The 22881-nt window shown below is 41.6% G+C and overlaps 2 protein-coding genes across 4 annotated transcripts in view; one reads left to right on the top strand and one right to left on the bottom strand.

Annotated features, from left to right (window-relative positions):
* Positions 1-22270, bottom strand: part of srprb (SRP receptor subunit beta) — a 35292-nt gene extending 13022 nt beyond the window's left edge. The window contains exons 1-6 of one of the 3 annotated variants that reach the window (XM_034168323.1): positions 22266-22270; positions 17908-17912; positions 1730-1878; positions 1323-1417; positions 1163-1240; positions 998-1080 (exon numbers count right to left, since the gene is read on the bottom strand). In XM_034168323.1, coding sequence (XP_034024214.1) covers positions 998-1080; positions 1163-1240; positions 1323-1417; positions 1730-1871 — 398 coding nt within the window. In that variant the 5' untranslated portion in view covers positions 1872-1878; positions 17908-17912; positions 22266-22270. Of the gene's footprint in view, positions 1-997; positions 1084-1162; positions 1241-1322; positions 1418-1729; positions 1913-17907; positions 17913-22265 lie in introns of those variants that run through there. The other 2 variants (XM_034168321.1, XM_034168322.1) reach the window with 2 other exon arrangements.
* LOC117508539 (collagen alpha-1(XXVI) chain) overlaps positions 2830-22881 on the top strand; it is a 99960-nt gene continuing 79908 nt past the window's right edge. The window contains exons 1-3 of the mRNA XM_034168320.1: positions 2830-3394; positions 3533-3655; positions 3787-3890. Coding sequence (XP_034024211.1) covers positions 3222-3394; positions 3533-3655; positions 3787-3890 — 400 coding nt within the window. The 5' untranslated portion in view covers positions 2830-3221. The remainder of the gene's footprint in view (positions 3395-3532; positions 3656-3786; positions 3891-22881) is intronic.

Genomic DNA, 22881 nt, shown 5'->3' with positions numbered 1-22881 from the left:
GGTGGACAGTGGCAAGTGCTAAATGCCACAAGCTTGGTGTCTGTGTGAGACGAAAGCCCCTTTCACACCGGGGGTGCTCCCAGTTGCTCCGTGCGTCATTATGACGACGCCACGTGGAAGCAACTCAGCGCCGAGACGATGCAGCTCAGCGCCACAACAGCGCGAGGGGCGCAAAGGAGGAAGCAAGTCGGGCGCCGAAAAATTTAACCCGTTTAATTTTTTTGGCGTCCTGTACTCGACGCAGAAAGGAAGTGGTTCCAGCGCAAGTCGGGGCAAAGAGGCGTTGCCCGGCGTGACTCGGAAGCCAATTTATGATTCCTGCTGTGTTCCATTGTTCCTGCAGTATAAATCACGCAGGATAGTTTTTATACCGTGTATTTAATGCAGTAAAAACTACACGCTGGAAAAAAAAAAAAAAACCATAGGAAAAAATGCAGACTGATTGCCAGAAATATCTAGTAAGAAGTCAGGACATCTCTAGTCCACTCATGGACGTTCGTGCACGTGAACAATTAAAAGAAAAAAAAAAAAAAAAAAAGTCTGGCTGCAGGCATTAGTTCCTTGTTCTCTGCTCAAACTCTCACATCACGGTTAATAAAAGGACAAAAAAGGACATAAGTCCTGAGACAGGACATGTCAACATCAAGCAGAACTCCAGACATCTCCACATTTGCTTAAGAACGGTTCGTGTGCGCGCGCATTTCACGGTCAAGGGAGGAAAGATAAACTATAACAGAACTCAGAGCGCAGCCCTGCGGCTCAGCACAACAAGTAGAAGAGAAGTCAGAGTGCACAGTCTGTCTGCAGCCAAACTGTGCACTCTGACTTCTCTGTGCAGAGAAGCTGCAGGCTGCGTTCTCACCTCCTCTGTGCCCCCAGCTACGCGCACCTGATGCAGAAACTCCTGTGTCGTCATGACACCACAGGAAGCAACTGGGAGCAGCCCTGGTGTGAAAGGGGCTTTACACATTATCCAGACGAGTTGCGCCATACTCACCTGGCTGCAGACTTGAACTTCTCCACATACTGAGGCCGAAGACTGTCATGTCCCGGCAGGTCTATCAGAGTCCAGGTGCTGCCCTGAAACCAACAGGAAAGCAGCAACATCAAATATCATCTCAGAAAACAAACGTTTCATTTCCAAGATGCGTCTCTAACTTACCCTGTCATTTTTGGCTTTGTATGGAGCACTGTTGTCAGCGATGGAGGTCTGTGTCTGCTTGAACTTTCCTGACAGCAGCTGCCAACAGATGAAGTGTGTAGTTATTTCTAAAGCAGGTTTATAAAACTGAAAGGTGAAGACTGACTCAGTGGTTCCTCACCCTGATGAAAAGAAGCGTTTTCCCAGCGTCACACAGACCGACCAACAGCACAGCACTCCTGACAGACTTGCTGGTGATAAAATACTTTAGAAAAACTAGAAACAGAAAAATCAGAAAGGCGGATCACCAGCTTTTTTTGATTTAAGTATGAACCACAAACAGCTGTGACTGCTGACCTGAGCTACACAGCTGACACCTGCAAGTTAGCATTAGCTTCCGAATTCATCCTTCCAACAAACCTTACACACACACACATCAACAAACACTAATTAAACTGGAACTACAGCCTTGCATATTAAATAACAAAAAAAAAAAAAACTGGATGTCCTGTTGCTCAGTAACCCGAAACCTTCTAACTAAGCATGCTAGCTAGGCCTGACCTAGCACAGCGAACATTAGCATCTTACCACAGGTGACAATAACAGCCGCCAAAGCCACGATCACTCCGATCACGAAAACAGGATCTTGGTGTTCCACATGAGAACGCAACGACTCAACGTAACGTTCAAAAGGCGTTTCTGTCTCCTCCACGTCTGTTTTATCTGCCATCTTGCCGCTGCCGTCCATCGCTTACAGAAAGAGAGGCAGTGTTGCCAGATCTCACAACAGAAACAAGGACAAAAGAATCTAATATAGTCTTTATAACAACATAACAATAAAAATAATAATGATATACGAGACTGGATAATTTTCCTCCCTGAATTAATAGAATTGAAGCAACCCCTACAATAATAAAGAGGTAAAACAAACACGTGACTTTCTTGCAAAGAAATACGTTCATTTTAGCATTCAAATGGGTAATCGATTAGAACGCGTGTGGCAATTACTATATATGCCCAAATAAATAAACAAAAGGTGACCCTCAAGTCCAAGCGAATTTACACTCCCGCGCGCATACGTACACGAAAGCTCAATATTTCTTACAATACACGTGCCTGGCAACTCGTTTGAAGGCTACGTGGTGATTCTCGTGCAGTGGATCTGCGCGTCACACAGCAAAAGAGGAAAGGCTGCTGTGTTCAGTGTCCCCACGTCATAAGCACCAGAAAATGAAAGAATGGATGAATGTGAGCGTGAAAAGACATACCTAAATAGATAGATGGATCAATAATGAAAATGTGTGCATGAGACCTCTTTGGTCAGCAGGGGGCAGTAGTTTACACAACACGGTCCGTTGAAACGCTCAGAAAGTTGTTATATTAATATTAATAATAATATTACATAAATAATAATTATGTCCGAAAGAAGGCAACTGATATCTGATTGAAAAAAAAAATTAGACCGGTAAAACTACGTGTAGTCAGTCTGTTTCGTAGTGAACCACAGTCAACAAGAACAATATGACAAAGTGATATTTATTATTCAGTGCCATGCATATGAGATGGTAATATCACTTTTAATCCCCCTTTTTTAAACTTGTGTATAAACCGTTTAAAGAAAAATCTCAGAATACATAATAAATCAATAAAACATAAAAATTCACCTCAGTTATTGATACCAGATGTGCTGCCCGGAACATGTAAATATAGTTCATTGAATCCACTTGTGGCCATAACGTTCATATTTTGTGTCTGAATGAATGAAGCCTGTTGGTTTTTCGATCAGTACCAGCTGTGCTTTTACGCATTGCTTCTCCTGCACGTCTCCGCGCGCTTTTTACGCATGCTGGATATTTGACTCCTCAGCTCTCGGCATGATGTCAAACGTCAGAAAACCGCCTTATTCCATAGGAAGAGGCCGAGTGTCATTCATCTGGGGCGCTTAAGAGGGATTTGTTTCTCTTTGGTTGCAGCAGGGTTTTTGTGGAATTTCGTTCAGGTACTGTCCTCTGCTGAAAAAGGACTTGGATTTCGCTTTAAAAATCTGAGACCTCGGATGAGGGATAAATAAAAGGAAGTTATGGCAGTTTCGTTCGTCTACGTGTTGTGCATGTGGATGGGTTTGGTTTGTCTTTCGCTGGGAACCGGGTTTGTTTATCACTTTCCAGCCATCACGCTGCAGCGGCAGCGCGTCAAATCGGAACAGGACGGCACCACCGGACCGCCGGGTACCGGCTTCCGTACCCAGCTCAGGTAAGGGCATTTACAAATCCGAAAATAGTTCAGTGCTGGCATACTGTGAGTTAGTTAGAAATCAGCCGACTATAAAAGGTGGGTTTTCCCCGAATGCTGAGGTTACATCCCCTCATGTTCTTTCTTTCTGTGCTGTAGGAACTGGTGTCAGTATGCTGTGTCCAGGACAGTGTCCTGTCAAGTGCACAATGGGACAGAGACCACAGTACAGAGGGTGTTTCAGGGCTGCAGATGGCCCGGACCCTGTTCCAAAATCATCAGGTATCCTCATCCTCTCCTCCCTTTCAGCAAATTACTGCTCTTTTCTCATCACTTCTTTTATGATCCTGATTTTGATACCAGTCATAATTTGCCAGTTCAGTGTTCAGTGTGTATCTACTGCTGTGTTACAGCTACAGGACCCTGATCAGGCCATCCTTCAAGGTGGCCTACAAACAAGTGACTGCACTGGAGTGGAGATGCTGCCCAGGGTTTGTGGGACAAGAGTGTCGTGAAGGTGAGTTTGGAGGACTGTCTGAGATGATGTTTTTGCGCAAATTTGTAGAAGGCTCTCCAACATCAGGACCTCTGTGCGTTTGATGATGTGCTTCTGCTGTGTCGCTGTTGTGCCACTATGCAGCACAGTGTGTGCCGCTGTGTGCCACTATTTGACTGTGTGCCACTATTTGACTGTGTGCCACTGTCACGTGCCCGTGGCTCAGGGGACAGTGACAAGGAGGAGACACAAGAGGATTAGAAAAATAGAAGTATTTATTTACAACAGTTTTTAAATCAATAAATTAAAAGGTGCAAAAATGTGCAGCTGTGCAAAAAGGCGCTCTGTTACCTGTCGGCGCAGCGAGACGTCCTAGAAAGAGGGAGAGAACAAAATGAATTAGTTGGGCCCACTTAAAGAGACAGGGACACCGGGCCCAGGTGCCCCTGATTATGGGCCCGACCCGCTACAGAACGGCGGGACCGTCACACCCTCCCCTTCAAAAGGGAAGTCCACCTAAGGACTTTCCAAACCAATTGTAAACAGCACAGTTTTTGTTTTTAGTAGTACTACATTATTTTTTGTTGCAATATTTACAGCTTACCTATATTCAGCTATACATTTTTTTCCTTTACAAACTACTTTAAAATCTGATAGGACTAAGTTTTTTTCTTTTATTTTCCATTATCAAACAAGAGAAATTCTACGATTTACAAGGAATCAAATTAGACTTAGCTATACAAGGCTAAAGATGACACCAATTGGTAAAGTCACAAGCTTAGCACACGTCCTCTGCTGCACCTCCAGAGTTCCGGCGCCTGAAACTGAGGAGAGGCAGAAGAGAGACAGGCACAAAAATTAAGGCAACTTTGCTTTTTCCTTTTTTAAACTGGTGCACGTGACAAAGCATCAGCCAACAAGTTATCAGAACCTTTAATATGACGAATGTCTAAACTGAACGCCTGTAGAAACAACGCTTTCAACGTTTTTTTCACACCTAAGTGACCAGAGTCATCATGGGCAACTCTGAGCACATCATCACAAAACATCTCAGGAACAACAATCTGAAAAATGGGCTCACCAACGAAGTCACCATGACATGGGACCCACTTGTGCACCAACAGACCCTCCTGCATGAAGTACCCATGAGCAACACTCTGTACCTTGTCACCTGGAAGAACATTTTTAAACAAAACTGAAAGAGTTGGATCAGACTTTTGATGCTGACTCCATTCCTTCACAGAGAGATGTGGGGAGCTTGGGCAACAAGACTGAGCTCTCAAGCACATCCGACTCAGACGCACGAAATTGAGCGTTGCGTCACGACAAGCCAGAAACACCTCTGGACACTGCTCTTCAAACAGAGCCCATGCGTGTGGCTCAGAGGTCACCACGAGCAAAGGGGTCCTCGTCCACACCGCATTACCAACCAAATCATTGCCTAAAAATCAATCAAACCCCAGGAAGCGGCAGAGCGGGGTGCATGCCTACAATCAGCAGACCATTAATAAACCCACATTCTAACATAATTGTGTGCCTCGGCACGGAGACCACACCCAGCTCCATCCCATGCATAAGGACAGTCACCCGTTTCTGTAGCAGAGGAGAATGGAAGCACAGAAGCCACTATAAATGAATGTTTAGCCCCTGTGTCACGCAGCATCTTAATATGAACGCGCTGCTCGCTCCCCACAATGGACACATACGCATCATGGATAAAAGGAGCAAAAGCTTTATCGAACTTTTCCCTGGACTTATTGTTTGAAGCTAACAGAGCAGGAGCTGAAGGTACGTACATTTTACGCCTGCTTTTAGACTTGAGCACAGGACACTGAGACTTCCAGTGGACCGTTGCCTGACAATAGTTACACCTGCTAGAGAAGCACAGCGACCCTGCACAAAGGTCTGCGAGTAGAAGCAACTTTCACTGACTATAGGCTTGGTCCTAGACGGAACAAATTTTCACGCACAGCCCCCTTGTGAGTCAGGACAAAATCTGCCAGCTCCGCTGCCTTCAGAGCAGTGCTGGGTTTCTGTTCAGTAACATAAGTAGCTACATGCTGAGGAATACAGTTCTTAAACTGCTCCAAGATCATCAACTGACAAACCTTAAAGTGTCAATATTCAAAGCAGAACACCAACGATTAAATTGACAGGTTAAATCTCTAACGAATTCCACGTGAGTTTCACGTTCATTTTTCTCAAAATTCCTGAATTTCTGGCGATAAGCTTCTGGGACTAATTTGTAGGATTTTAGAACCGCAGCCTTTATTTTGGTATAATCCAGACACTCTGCAGCGCTCAACACAGAATAAGCCTCCTGGGCACGACCAGTAAACACGGACTGCAACAACAAATCTCTATCACAATCCACCCAATTTTTAACATCTGCAATGCGCTCAAACAGAACGAAAAAAGTATCTGGATCTTTTTCATTAAACTTTGGCATTAGGTGCAGACAAGCACCCACGTCAAACAAGTTAGGAGCAGGCCTACAAACAGCAGAGGAAAATGATTCTTCACTCACCTCACCCATAACCTTTCCCGAATCAAATTCAGTTTATAGTGTTCCAATTCCAATCTCATTTTTTCAGTCTCTTGTCTGACACGTTCCAATTGAACCTCTTTTTCAGCTTCAGTTCTCAGTCTCATTTGTTCCAATTGAAGTTCAGCATCTTTTCTGCTTTTCTCTTATTCAATTTGCAGCAACATTAATTCCTTACGCTGCTCAAAACTCAGTCCATCAAACGAAACAGACAACTCGGGTTTAGAATTGACATAAACCCGACTGTTGCTCTCCCCCTCTCAGGACGCCTTTATTAAAAAGCGCAGCAGTGATTATATCTCTAACAGGGGTGGGCAATTAATTTTTACAAGGGCCCACATAGGGAACCTGAATTATGCCCAAGGGCCACACCATCGATAATGCGACTGTCTCCCATTACAAATTTTACAAAAAATTACCTATTTAATAGCTTTTATAGGTAATTTTTATTATTGTAATAATATGCAAATATTTAAATATACCTAAATAAACCTCTCTAATGATTTGCAACACACAAGCTTGACATTTTTAATATATGTAATAATAATCACAGACCTCATGAGGGCCGGACAGAGACATGCAAAGGGCCGCATGTGGCCCCCGGGCCGCAGTTTGCCCAGGTCTGCTCTAACATCATCTTTGCATGTATTATTTCCCACTGTAATGCCATAGTGTTTAACTATCTGCAATAAATGTTGCTTTTGACAATTTTCCAAAAAACTTTCAGGAGTGGAGAAAAAAATGCGACACAGAAGCCATGGTTACAAAAAAAAGTAATGTGAACCGAACTGAATGCAAACTGCCAAACTCACATCACCGAGGCTGAGGGCCAGCGCGTCCCTCGGAGTCCCCCGCCCTGAACTACTTAACCCAAATCTACCTGCTTAACCTAGTCTTCTTGCGGTCTCATATGGTGGGTATTTATGCGCTAAAACCCGATGGGTCTGAACAGCGACCAGCAAGCTGACAACCACCAGAACACCACGGACGCGCTCCCAAGCCGAAGCTTGTAGCCACGTTCACCGCTGCCTTCACAAAACAAAAGCAGGCAAATCTCCTCATGAGAAAAGCCACTAAAGCCTAACGAAGGACTCCGAAACAGCATGCAGCACGAGACAGCACTTAACTTCACCTCAGATAAAAAAACAAACAAAAAAAACACAATTTGGTTTCAGACCTCTCGCGTGTCTCCACAAACAAACAAACAAACGAACGAACGCGCAATCAGCAGGTGCGCACCAGATTCTAATCATGTAATCAGCGCGCGGCAAAGCCCCAACACAAAAAACAGGCCTAAAAACAAACTTTAACCAAATTTACGAAAACTAAACGCGGTGACTACAAAAATTAAATTTAAAGGACGAGTCCCCACTCTTGTCACGTGCCCGTGGCTCAGAGGACAGTGACAAGGAGGAGACACAAACGAGAGGATTAGAAAAATAGAAGTATTTATTTACAACAATTTTTAAATCAATAAATTAAAAGGTGCTCTGTTGCCGGTCGGCGCAGTGAGACGTCCTAGAAAGAGAGAGGGAGAGAATAAAATGAATTAGTTGGGCCCACTTTAATAAGAGACAGGGACACCGGGCCCAGGTGCCCCTGATTATGGGCCCGCCCCGCTACAGGACGGCGGGACCGTCACAGCCACTATGTGCCAGTATGTGGCAATGTGTGCCACTGTGTGCCCCTATGTGCCAGTGTGTGTTGCTGTGTGACAATATGTGGCAATGTGTGTTGCTGTGTGCCACTGTGTGCCCCTATGTGCCAGTGTGTGTCGCTGTGTGCCAATATGTGGCAATGTGTGTTGCTGTGTGCCACTGTGTGCCACTATGTGCAAGTGTGTGTCGCTGTGTGCCAATATGTGGCAATGTGTGTTGCTGTGTGCCACTATGTGCCAGTGTGTGTCGCTGTGTGCCAATATGTGGCAATGTGTGTTTCTGTGTGCCACTTTGTGCCAGTGTGTGTCGCTGTGTGCCAATATGTGGCAATGTGTGTTGCTGTGTGCCACTATGTGCCACTGTGTGCCACTGTTTGACTGTGTGCCACTATGCGTCAGTGTGTGTTGCTGTGTGCCACTATGTGCCACTGTGTGCCACTGTTTGACTGTGTGCCACTATGCGTCAGTGTGTGTCGCTGTGTGCCACAATGTGGCAATGTGTGTTGCTGTGTGCCACTGTGTGCCAGTGTGTGTCGCTGTGTGCCACTGTGCAGCCTTTTTGATATGATTGTAAAACTGTTTTTTACTAAACTGGTCGGGCTGTTTTACATTAGTTCTGGGAACACGGGCTGCAGTAAAACAGCAGTTGAAAGAGATTCAGTGTTGTAGAGTGTTGCACCTTTTCTTTTACAACCCTACATTTAAGAGTTTTCTGTGCCTGGAAAAAGGATTACAATCATAATCTGTGTGTGTGTGTGTGTGTGTGTGTGTGCATAGCATTAAGAAGGATTCACCCTCCACAAACACCACATCACAGTGATTGAGTGAATGATAAAAAGGTGGCAAGGAATGTCCAAAGCAGCAGCTTGTGCAGTAGTAGGCCTGTCTGTTATATATTTATTTATTTATTTTTTGGTGATGGACAGCACTGCTTTTGGACACCACAAAACACAAAGTCTAAGGCCCAGTGAACTTCAACAATTTCACCTCAGATTGAGTCACCACAGGAACAGAGGGAGACGATGCTGGAGATAATGCAAGGCTTCCTTTACTTATAAGTACACTGCTCACCGCCACACTGACAAACAAGCTGTGTGTGTGTGTGTGTGTTTTAGATAGACTCAAATAACAATAAATTAAATATAACAGCTGCTTGGGCTCAGACAAAGTGGCTTTAATTGAAGTTATTTATGTGGATCTGGTAACTTTGTCAAATTTTATTTTAGGTCACACAGTAACAGGGGCAGTTCTGTCATTTCCGATGGGATCAGCTGCTCATCTTTTCTCAGTCCCAGTTCCAGGCCAGCAGAGACGGGCAAACAGTTTGCAACCAAAACCTTACCCCAACATATCTTGATGGGGAAAATTTCACAACAGCCAAGGCTTGTAAACAAATTCCACCACAGACCTAACCTACTATACGTATGTGATGCAACAAAGTCAAACTTTCAAAGTTTAAATGAATGATTTCATGAACCACAGCAGTAAACAATAAAGGGTTAAAAGCATCGTGTTGTTACAGAACTGAAGTGCTGCAGACTCAAGTTTTTTCATTCATTTTTGTGACTGTGGTTTTGCGCCATTTCAAATGCAGCATTTGTCAAATGAGTCTTCCTTGGGTGTAGTTTTTTTCTCTGGTCCTAGAAAACCCATTTCAGCGATGAAAGCGAGTTCTCTCTGAATCAGTGAGCAGTTCCAACAAGCTGCATGGTTGGGCCCATCTGTTTAAGGCCACATTTGTTGTCTGTTTGTTTGACTGACAGCAGAATATGTCAAAAAACATAAACAGATTTTTATGATGTATAGTGGAGAGATTGGTTGCCATCCAGGGTGCAAGGCAGTTCTGTGGTGTCATGGATGTGTTGAAGTGCAGTACCAGGCCATCGCCCCCAAACTAGACTTGACTTGGTGGAGAGGTAGACTTTGAGTCAAGGAAGAGTTTGTTCAATTTTAACTCAGATGTGGAACCAGGATAATTTCTATGTTTTTATTTACAGTGAGACAAATAAGTATTTGAGCCACTGTTGATTTTGCAGGTTTTACAAAGAATGGAGAGGTCTGTAATTTTTATCGTAGGTACACTTCAACTGTGAGAGACAGAATCTGAAAAAAAAAAAAACAGAAAATCACATCATATGATTTTGAAATAATTAATCTGCATTTTAATTAATCTTTATTTTGAAACCTTTATTTTCATTACAGGGTTGGCCCCACTCATATACGGCTCTGTGGTCGGCCCCCTCGGGAACTGCATTGCTTCTCCAAACGTGCCTGTGAATAAAGTCAAGCGCACCCTTTCTTCTTTTATGGTGTATACCACACCAGTTTAATCAACTAACGTTATCTTAGCCTTAGCTGAACAATCGGTGGGTCCCATGATTTACTCAGACTGTCTGCAAATATGAGTAAATGAAAAACCATCACATGACAAAGTAAAACCTCTTAAATCATTCTAAAGTCAGTTTTAAGCAAAAACGAGGCGATAATTGGTGACACTTTAAAATGGCCGACGTGCAGTGAACGCATCAGGTGCAAAAACATGTCAGTTTATCTTCGAGTACAGAAAGCAGTACCGTCAATGTTGGGGCTTATCAGTAACTTCTCAGCAGGTTGTGTGTGTGTGTGTGTGTGTGTGCGCACGTGCTTGCAAGAGTAGAAGCTGCTCCACATGCATGCTGAGAGAGACAGCAAGAGAGCGCTCTTCAGCACAGTGAAAATGCACCAGTTTATTTTGCAGTACCGAAAGCAGTACCATTAACAGCTGGAGATTGCAGATAATCTTGTCTTTAATAATTGAGCCCCGCGGCTCCTTTAATACTGGGTTTTGGTACCCTAGTTTTCATAAGCTTAGAATGAGCCTTTCATATCTACATGGGAGTGGGTTCCCTCATGGAAACCACTATGTTGCACCACCATGTTGATAAAGTAGCCCAAAAGGGACATAGTCTGTCTTTTTTGTTGTGTAGCATGGCTGGAAGACTGAAGACAAATAAGAGCAATCAGTGGTTGATCACCTCTACATTGTCTACTGGTTGTTTGTACAGTTTAGCATGTTTGTAAGCCCTTGTTTTTGTGAAATAGAAGATCATACATATTGCTTCTCACCAGTGTGGGTGCAATTCAGCCAATCAGATAACCGCTAATTAGCATATCTAACAGTTAACAAATGAGCTTTTTAGCCACCATAGAGTCCACCATCAGTGGACCAAATAGCTTCCTTGAAATTTAGTTCCACTAACTTTAAGACAGCCAAAAATGGAAAAAAAAAAAAAAAAATCCTTACTATATGTAACACTAATCCAGTAAGTGAAACTGACACATTGCATGAAGGCAACGAGCATCTCCTTCAGGAGTAGGAGGTCAAGCTGAAAGTGTGTCTTTTTTTTCAGGATCCAAGCTTCAGCTAAATATTTTAGCAGTTTATCGGTTTAGCATTATAGACAGTTGACTTTTTAGTTAGCGGCTTAGCAGTTATTGACGCTAACTTTTAGGTTAGCTGTGCCCACCACTGCTCATTACAAGACAAGACACGGAAACATGAGTCGACATCATCAAAGAAGCAAAAACATGAAGGGACACAAAATCCTGACCAGTGACATCGTAATGCCGTTTCAACCTCACCACTAGATGACAGTAAATCCTACTTACTGTGGCTTTAACAATTCTGATTTTTACTCGAAGCAGCACCACCTTTGGTAGAACAATGCTAAACTAGAGCTGCACTCAGAGAGCACAAGTTCCCCAGCTATAGTTACTTTTAATGTCATACTATGAAATAAACGTTGATGGAACTGACTTCAAAATGGTAAAATTCAAGTTGGATTAAACATTTCTGAAAGATTTCTTGCATGAAGCCAGCAATGTCCCGCAAGTGGTTCCACTTGAAAATTCCAACTAAATGCTCACTAAAATGACACTTCAGACTGGTGAACTTCAAGTTGGATCTAAATTGATTATGCATTTTTCATGTTTTGTGTGACCTTGAATTTTGAACTGTGACCTTAGAAAGTGAACTCACTGTATTCTAGGACCCAATACACCACTTCCACGCACCAGATTTAAATACAGAATATCAATTTTTTGGGGAAACTTTAACCTTGACTGAACTTTTGAAGGTCAAGGTCAAAGGCCAATGTCAATCACATTAGAGGAACAACATGAGCCAAATTGGAAGTTTCTGTGGTGAGTAGTTCCGACATTACACCTGATTATGTGATTTTCACTTTTTGTGTGACCTTGACATTGAAAATTGAACTAGGACCATGAAAAATGAACTCACTCTATTCTAGAATTATCTGAACCGTATGTCCAAATTTTATGACAATAGATGCAGAACTGTGCCCATAAGACTATTAACTAACAAATGAACAAACAAATGAAAAGTCTGTGGTACACTGACAAATATTGTCAAAAGGTGTTTTTGCTCTTTTACTTTAAGTTTTTATGACTGATTCATGTCATAATCCAGTTTTAAATCCTTAAAAATGATATATATATTGCTCCATGACTATCATTAGTTTGGACTGTCTCCTTTCTTGCAGAATTTGCCACCAGATTGCCTGATGTCAATTAAAACAAGGGTAAAAGTTGAACTGATATACAGCTGATTACTAGAAGGGTCTTTTTTGGCCTTTTTGCTGTATTACTTCTGGGTTTTACCAGCAGGTGGATTCAAGTCACATTCCATATATAAATCCTTTAAAATTGGCTTCTTTGATTTGTCTTTCATCACGTTTACCTCCGGTATTCACCCCCATCTGGATTGCTATCAGAAATTGAATAACTTTCCACATAATGTTACAATGTGCAATAGAATTAACTTCACAAAAATTTGGTCAAACATTATCATAACGCACATCTGTACCAAACAGCTTTAGTTATTTGATTTTATATAATTGCAGCTGGTGCAAATATAGGTCGATGTATATTTGGCCTGCACTTAGAGAGTTTAAATGAATGAGGAAAAGTATCAAGATCTGGGTCAACTGTTTCATAATGTTTTGTGAGAAATTTATCATAATGCAGTCCCATAATGCATTCGGTCCTACATCTGCAAAATGCATGCACTACAATATTTGATGCCAGGCACTGTGAAAGGTGTACATCTAGTGTTGATGGATTATGTTTATCTTTAATGTAATTTCAGTGTATTACATGTATATCAGAAACAATTAATTAAATTGACTCCTCCCTCCGATCTTTAGTTTACGTAGTTTCCAAGAAGTACCATGTTGATTACTATATTTGTACCTGTTTTTCCGCTTAGCAGCTTTATGCCTGGGGGAGAATTCAACATGACACAAATCATGTCAATATGAGCATTGTCAGTGACTGAACACATTTCAGTTGTGTGTAATTTATTTCATTTTTGTGAATAAAAATTTTAACAGCCAGGAAGAGGGTCATCAAGCAAATATTAATTTGTTCACTGAATCTAATTTGGTCTGCCAATTGATAAAAATTACTGATGTACATCTGAAATTATTATTTTCACAACTGTGACAGTAATTTGTAACAAAGTAATTAAATCACAGAGGGACATAAAATTCAATCCATATACTTCCCACTGTTAATGTAATTGGAGAAGTTATTCACTTACTGGCGAAAATGATGATTCAGTCTTACTTCATACTCACATGGAAAAGGGGGGATATGACCACCGACAGCTTTTGCCCGCCTGTACTAAAATGCGGAATTTCCCAACCAGGGTGTGTCAAACTATAGCCGACACCTGTCTATTGCATCTCAGAGTGACCAATCCTCGAAAAATTTGCTCACCATTGAGCGATAATAAGTGCAGCATACTCTTGTCAGTCTTGTCAAATGACTTCGACAAGACTGACAAACAAACAAACAAACAGACAAACATATAAACAAACAAACCAACAGACACACCAGCAAAGTCATGTCGAACTCATTCGACAAGACACAGGCGATCATATTACCTCCGTCCAACTTTGTTGGCGGAGGTAATTATATTGTATTATGTTGTGAAAATGCTGCTCAAGTTCAAAATGTAGGTACTTTCAGAAAATCAGAGGGCAGCGGTAATTTTCACTCGCACTTTCTCCCTAAAAGCCAAGAGAGCCAAGAGTTAGAGCACTGTTGACACAAGATGGAAGCAAATAATACACAAGAAAATCAAATTCCAGGGGTGGCACCGACCCTTCTGAGTCCAATTATAGCAACGCAGCAATTAGCATGTCAGTGAAAAACACTGGCATTTCTTCTCTGAGTGCTTCCCAGATTCACAATTACCTCAGCGTGGGAGTTTTTCTTATTTGCTTATTGCTCATAATTACAACACCTTGGTTCATTTTTCATAATTATTCTTTGTTGCTCTTGGATAGGCAACATTTACCACAAGTTAAGAAAACACAACATATTAGATTATTGTATAGCTTTTGGAAGTAATTATTTGCATGGCCACAGATATTATTGTGCACACAGTTTATTGCACAGCTATATCCACATCGTCTGCAACGCCAGAGATTCTGGTTCACTGGAAAGCAAAGTGGTTACAGGAGTGTGAAGAAGTAATGCGCCTGTTTATTTAACGTTTGCTGAAATGTATTTGCACATTCTAATGGCTACAGAGCATGAAGAAAATCACCTCCATATGGAGAGACACAAGGCCAGGTTGGTTTGGGTGAGGGGTTTGATGTCACCAAGAGTCTGAGGAGTGCAGGAGGAGAGTGCAGGAGTTTGCACAGAGAGGACAATGATGTTAAAAACAGAGTACCACAAGGTGTGAGAATCTGTAGAAAAAGCACTTTTCAGGGACAAAGAGAGCAGAAGAGTGCAGTGAAGGCAGTGGAGTGAGTTTTGTGTCCTCCGGGGCTGCAGCTGCAGCAAGCTGGCCAGACAGCAGCCGAGTCATATCTGTGGGAAAGCGGCCCCGTAGAGATTACTGTGCATGACACTGTGTAACGCACGTGACCGTGCTTGGAAAATGCTGAAACACTGACTCTTCTCATGCACATGAAGTTACAGCACCACAAAGGACTCTTGAGGTTTACGCACCATTATAACATCATGTCAGGAAGCATCAAGTGAAGGCTGTATCACACTGAAAAAAGAACCAACTTAAAAAAGTTGGTTCAATTGGTAACATCTAAAATGAATTCAGTTGTTTGAACTTAAGTTAATAAGATAGATCAAAAACAGAATAATTGAACCAACATAAAAAAGTGTTACAATTGGCAAAACCTAAATGAGTTAAGTTGTTTGAACTTAAGTTTGTAAGTTAGAGTTGATCTAACTTGCTAACTTAAGTTGAGACAACTTAATTCATTCAGGTTTTACCAATTTTAACACTTTTTAAAGTTTTTTTTTTCCAGTGGGTGGCCCTGCGACAGACTAGGTGTCCTGTCCAGGGTGTACCCTGCTTCATGCCCTATGACTGCTGGGATAGGCCCCAGCCCCCCGCAATGTCATCTTGGATAAGCGGTTGAATGTGTGTGTGTGTGTGTGTGTGTGTGTGTGTGTGTGTGTGTGTGTGTGTGTGTGTGTGTGTGTGTGTGTGTGTGTGTGTGTGTGTGTGTGTGTGTGTGTGTGTGTGTGTGTGTGTGTGTGTGTGTGTGTGTGTGTGTCTCTTAATATTTTGTTACTCCCTCTAATGGTGTCGAAAATGGTATTGGGGTACCTGAGTATAGATATGAAGTTTGAAATTCTAGAAATTGTGACACACAAACAAGTGGAAGCTGAACTAATCTCTCACTCTGTCTTGTTCCATTTTCGCATACTGGACTGGTCCTGGATCTGGTCACACCATGTGTGCATGTATATTTCAGACATGCACACATGCAGCAGTCATGCCTGTGTAGTGCTGCCTTTAAGATGCACGATATGCTGTGCTGCACTTTCTCCATTATTTATCTTTGATATTGACATATTGTTGCGCACTCTGTATATTTTGTGATTGTTGTAAAGTGTGTATTTATTTAATTTCTGTTTTATATTTTTGGTGTCACTGCTGTGATCACACACAAGCATCTTCAACAGTTGATACTTATGTGCTTATGACCGGTGTGTGCCTGATAGATAAATGCAGATTTTTGATTCTTTTTTATACTTACATACATACTAAATTTTGTTTGAACATCACCATTTAGAATTTTTTTTAGAAACAGTTTGATAAAAGAGGCCCCAGAACCCTAATGATTTAGACCTTCTTCTCCTGCAAATGTTTCAGCATCACCAATCACAGTCCTGGGTCATGGTTTGACATTTCGCTGTAATTTCTGCAGTGTTCAGGTTCTCTGATCACACCCAATCACAATGTAAGTGAGTTAAATAAAAATATCTAATAGTAAGGAAGGAGAAAAGGACTTGTGCCGATTGGCCAGACAAAGGGACAGAGCTGAAAAGGATGTGCAGCAGGTTAGGGTGGTAAAAGATGCAGATGGTAATGTGCTGACAAGTGAGGAGACTGTGTTAAGAAGGTGGATGGAATATTTTGAGGAGCTGATGAATGACGAAAATGAGAGAGAGAAAAGGCTGGATGATGTGCAGAGAGTGAATTAGGAAGTGCAAGAGATTAGTAAGGATGGAGTGATGGCAGCTATGAAGATGATGAAGAGTGGAAAGATAGTTGGTCCAGATGCCATTCCAGTGGAGGCATGGCAATGTCTAGGAGAGATGGCAATGGAGTTTCTAACCAGATTGTTTAATAAAATCTTGGAAAGTGAGAGGATACCTGAGGAGTGGAGACAAAGTCTTCTGGTTCCTATTTTTAAGAATAAGTGTGATGTGCAGATCTGCAGTAAGTACAGAGGCATAAAGTTGATCAGCCACAGCATGAAGTTATGGGAAAGAGTAGTAGAAGCTAGGCTTAGAAAACAGGTGAAGATCTGTGAGCAACAATATGGTTTCATGTGGAGAAAGAGCACTACTGATGCAATGTTTGCTCTGAGAATACTGATGGGGAAGTATAGAGAAGGCCAGAAAGAGTAACATTGTGTGTTTGTGGATTTAGGGAAAGTTTATGACAGGGTACCAAGAGAAGCGTTGTAGTATTGTATGAGGATGTCTGGAGAGACAGAGAAGTATGTGAGGGTAGTGCTGGGCATGCACAAGGATAGCGTGACAGCAGTGAGATGCGCAGTAGGAATGACAGATTTATTCAAGGTGGAGGTGGGATTACACCAAGGATCAGCTCTGAGTCCTTTCTTGTTCGCAGTGGTGATGGACAGGTTGTCGGATGAGATCAGGTAGAAGTCTCCATGGACTATGATGTTTGCAGATGACATTGCGATCTGTAGTGAAAGAGAGCAGGTTGGGTTTAACCTGGAGAGGTGGAGATATGCTCTGGAGAAAAGGGGAAAGAAAGTCAGTAGGCACAAGACTGAGAACATGTGTGTGAATGAGAGGGCGCACAGTGGATTACAGAGGGAGTGCAGTGCTGTTACAAGGAGTAGAAGTGGCGACAGTAGATGAGTTTAAATACTTGGGGTCAACTGTCCAAAGTAATGGAGAGTGTGGTAGAGAGGCGAAGAAGAGAGTGCAGGCAGGGTGGAGTGGGTGGAGAAAGGTGGCAGGAGTGATTTGTGACTGAAAAATATCAGCAAGAGTGAAGGGGAAAGTTTAGAAGACAGTAATGAGACCAGCTATGTTTGTACGGCTGTTACATTTTAACAATGTCAGAATGAACTCCAAATACGTATGCAGGCAGCCTCAAACCTGTAGGTGAGGTGAAAACACAAGTGATTTTTTTCCAACAACACAAAATGTACTCCAACAAACAATGTGAATGGGATGAGGGAAAAAGAGTCTAAAAACACCACAAAAAAAACAATCCGAAGGGAACAAGAACTGATCAAAATACAAAAACTAACCACAGCTACAAACGGGATGACAAAGACAATTCATGACTACACAGGAGGAACAACACAAAGAAACTGACAAACAAAACAAGGAACAGGTGCGGCTTAAATACACAAACGAACAAATAACATACGTTTGACAGGTGTGAATAGGGGAGACACGTGATAAACAAAACAAACTGAAGGTGACTCATAACTAAACTAAACATAACTAAATCCGGGAGTGAGTAAGAACAAAATATAACAACAAAACACAACCGAAGAATGTGAAAATCACTAAACCAAAATACAAATCCAAGTACATAAGGCAAAAACAAATATGGAACTCAAAAGTCTACAAAGTGCTCAGTCAAACTAACATTCCTTAACATATACACAATCAAGCGCCTTGGGGCAACTGTTTGTTGTGATTTCGCGCTATATAAAAAAAAAGTTGATTGATTGATTGATTGATATACGGCCCGAATGCGGATGAGCCTGATTTTTTTAGAAAAGTTTTTGATCAGCTGCCTGACGAGGATGATTCAAACCTAATAATTGCCGGAGATTTAAACTGTTACTTGGACCCCTTTCTAGATAGATTATCTACAAAGCCGGCACTGGAAATTGCTTCTGTAAGGCTTCTTAACAACCTGCTAAAAACAAGAAACTTAGTGGATACTTGGAGGAACCAGCATCCAACAGATAAGGAGTACTCATTTTACTCAAACGTGCATAAATCTTATAGTAGGATTGATTATTTTTTAACTAGCTCTAATCTTATTTCCCAAATCACTAGCTCTAGATATCACAATATTTTAATTTCTGATCACAGCCCTCTAACAATATCATTGAATCTCTCTCTTCCCAGACGGACATATTCTTGGCGTTTTAATTCAAATTTACTCTGGGATGATGAATTTGTTAAAGACATGACATCTAAGTTGAAAGATTTTATAGACCTGAATGATAATGGTGAGGTGTCTGATTCGACCCTTTGGGAGACATTAAAGGTGGTAATACGGGGGGATGTGATCTCTTACACTTCAGCTCTGAAAAGACAGAGAGATAATTGTTTAACAGTAATCAACAATACTCTCCCTGGTTTGGAAAGAGCTTATCAGAACACCAAGTCACCTGATGATTATAAAGAAATACTTAAACTTAAATATGAGTACAACGGAATTTTGAGTGACCAAGTGAAAAATACGCTTTTGAAATTGAGGAAGAATCACTTCGAGCTAGGAGACAAGCCTGGTAAACTACTAGCACAACAACTTAAAGATGCACAAGCTTCCAGAGCAATTCGCAATATAAAATCAAGAGCTGGCACATGGTTAAGCAATCCTGTTGACATAAACAATCGTTTTGCAGAATTCTACAGTGATCTTTATTCATCCAAAAATGTTGTTTCACAATCAAATTTTGATGACTTTTTTAACTTTCTCCAGTTACCCAGCCTGAGTGACACCGCTAAGGAGCACCTTGACTCCGACTTTACTCTACAAGAGGTTACTGCTGCTATAAAATCACTCCCGTCAGGTAAAGCAGCAGGTCCTGATGGTTTTAGCTCTGAATTTTACAAGAAATTTTCTGACATCCTGGCGCCACTCCTGCTCAGGATGATTCGTGACTCGAAAAATAATGAAGAATTACCAAAAACCTTATATGAAGCTAACATTTCACTTATTTTGAAAAAGGGCAGAGCTGAAACTGACCCTGCAAGCTATAGGCCAATAGCGCTACAGAATGTTGATCGTAAAATAATAAGCAAAAGCTTGTCGACTAGACTGAACAGACATTTGGCTTCGATTATACATCCCGATCAGACTGGATTCATTCCAGGCAGATTTTCATTTTCCAATGTTAGGGGATTACTTAACACTGTTTACTCTGATTATAGTAACACTCCAGGTGCCTCCATCTTATCCCTTGACGCACACAAAGCCTTCGACCAGGTTGAGTGGCCTTACAGAGTCATTACGCAGGTTTGGATTTGGTCAGACTTTTATATCCTCGGTGAAACTGATTTATGCAAAACCAATGTGTTCTGTACTGACAAATGGAGACCGTTCGGCCCGTTTTCTTTGCAGCACTTAGTACAACAGGGCTGTTTGCTGTCACCGGTTCTCTTCGCGATTGCTCTGGAACCGCTAGCTGAAACAATAAGAACCCACCCACAAGTGAAGGGACTTCAGATCGGAGACATAGAAACGTGCATCAGCTTGTACGCCGATGACGTAATTCTGTATTTGCGTAATTCTGAGGACTCTATTCCGGTTGTACTCAATTTAATTACATCTTTTGGTAAAATATCGGGCTACATGATCAATTGGTCCAAAAGTGAGTTTATGCCTCTTTCCAAGGTGTATTCGCCAGGTTTTCTGCAAGGGGTTCCATTCAAAATAATTGACAACTATTTCACTTACTTAGGCCTGTTTATACCTAAGGACCCAAAGTTGATATTTAAATTGAATTTTATGGAATTTATATCAGGCTTAAAGCAGAATATTGAATGCTGGAAACTTCTACCTCTGTCTATGGTGGGGCATATAAACTCCATAAAAATGGTCTCTCTTCCTAGATTTTTATATTTATGCCAAAATCTCCCAATCTACCTTACTGCTGCCTTCTTTAAAGAGTTAGACTCAATTACCTTATCTTATATCTGGAATGGCAGAAATGCCAGGATCTCAAAAATACATTTACAGAAACCTAGAACGGAGGGGGCACTGGGCCTCCTGGTGTTTAAACGCTACTACTGGGCTGCTAATGTTAGAGTGTTGATTTTTTGGCGACAGGGCCTGCAAGATACTCAGATCCCAACAACACCAGTGTGGGTTAAAATGGAAGCCAACTGTGTGAACAATTCCTCTCTGCCAGCTATGCTATTTTCAAAGTTTGAGAATTCAGAGTTTCATAAGAGTCTATCTTTTCCCTTAAGGCAGTCAGTAAGAATTTTAAACCAAATTAGGAGCTTTTTGTCATTACCAGAAACATCAGTACAGGTTCCTATATGTTTTAATCATGGTTTTATGCCTCCTTGGCATGACAAGTCTTTTTGTGTTTGGAGACAGAGGGGCTTGGTGTCTATCAAAGATTTATACATTGACGGTAAATTTGCATCATTTGATCAATTGAAAGAAAAGTATACTTTGTCCAGTTCACAATGTTTTCGGTACCTGCAGGTCCGGCATTATGCCCAAACAAAATTTGAAAATTTAAAAAATTTCCCAATTGAGCATGATTTTTTTTGACATTTTTAATAGCCCTTCTGACTCCAAACACGTGATTACAAAAATTGTGCACCTGCTTGATGACCGCACTGTTGCACTAACTGGAAAAATCAGGGATACCTGGTGTGGTGAACTGGGTATAGAGTTGTCTGATTCCAGGTGGAGCGCATGTCTGTCTAACATTCATACTTGTTCTTTGAACAGCAGGCACCAACTAATCCAGTTCAAAATTGTTCACTGCGTACATTACTCAAAAGCCAAATTGCACAGAATCTATCCCTCGGTTTCTCCAGTGTGGGACAGGTGTAAGGTTTCTGATGGTACACTATCTCACACTTTCTGGTCCTGCTCTTCTCTGACAGTGTTTTGGCCAAAAATATTTGACTGGTTTTCCCGAGCATAAAAAACGAACCTGCCACCGGAACCTGGACTGGTTATTTTTGGTTGCACGCAGACTCTGAAATCTCTGCCTGCCAATATTCGAAAATCCCTGGATCTTGGATTAGTGGTTGCTAAAAGACTGATACTGAGAGATTGGAAGTCCCCTGTTCCTCCTTCATTTCAGCTTTGGGTCAGTGAAATGATGACCATAATTCAAATGGAGAAACTCCGTCTTAGTTCGATGGACATCTTTTTTAGAATCTGGGGTCCATTTCGGCATCATTTTGACATTGTGAATCTGTAATCATTTGTAACTGTCATGCATCTGAGCCTTCTTTGTTTGTGTGTTTTCTTGTAGTATTTGAAAAAATTATAAATAAAATATAAAAAAAAAGGTCTACAAAGTGCAAAATCAGGGAAAACTAACACCAGGAACTAAAAACACATAAAAGACAATCAATAATCAAACTACACGGGAACCACAACATAACCAAAAACCAAACCAAAGAAACACAAGCAGAAAATTAACATGAAACTCAAGAGTACAAACCAGGGGAAACTCAATATGATAATCAGGTGACCACAGAATGGAAACATAATGACAAAAACACATAAAGACACAGACAGAGGACCAATCACAAAGATGATGAACAGACAGACCAAACATGGGCAGGAGACAATTAACACACAAACACAGAAATAGGCAGTTCACTGAACACAGAGAACACAAACACAGGACAACCACAACAATGGCATAGAGACGTTGGCACTAACATAAAGACAGGTGGCAGAGCTGATGATGTTGCAGTTCTCAGTGACAAGGATGGACAGGATTAGGAATGAACACATCAGAGGCACAGCTCAGGTGGGACTGAAATGGTTTGGACATGTGCGGAGGAGGGACCCAGGGTATATAGGGAGAAGGATGCTGAGGATGGAGTAACCAGGCAGGAGGAGAGGAGAAGAGGGAGTCCAAAGAGGAGGTTTATGGATGACATGGAGGTGGTTGGTGTGACAGAGGAAGATGCAGAGGACAGGTCTGCGTGTGTGTGTGTGTGTGTATATATATATATATATATATATGAGGGCTGTCCATAAAGTATAGGTCCTTTTTATTTTTTTCAAAAACTATATGGATTTCATTCATATGTTTTTACGTCAGACATGCTTGAACCCTCGTGCGCATGCGTGAGTTTTTCCACGCCTGTCGGTGACGTCATTCGCCTGTGAGCACTCCTTGTGGGAGGAGTCATCCAGCCTCTCGTTGGAATTCCTTTGTCTGAGAGGTTGCTGAGAGACTGGCGCTTTGTTTGATCAAAATTTTTTCTAAACCTGTGAGACACATCGAATTGGACACGGTTCGAAAAGTTAAGCTGGTTTTCGGTGAAAA

The sequence above is a fragment of the Thalassophryne amazonica genome, chromosome 4 (genome assembly GCF_902500255.1).
Source record: "Thalassophryne amazonica chromosome 4, fThaAma1.1, whole genome shotgun sequence".
Lineage (NCBI taxonomy): Eukaryota > Metazoa > Chordata > Actinopteri > Batrachoidiformes > Batrachoididae > Thalassophryne > Thalassophryne amazonica.
The sequence above is the reverse complement of the archived record's forward strand: the minus strand, read 5'-3'. Positions and strand labels throughout refer to the sequence as shown.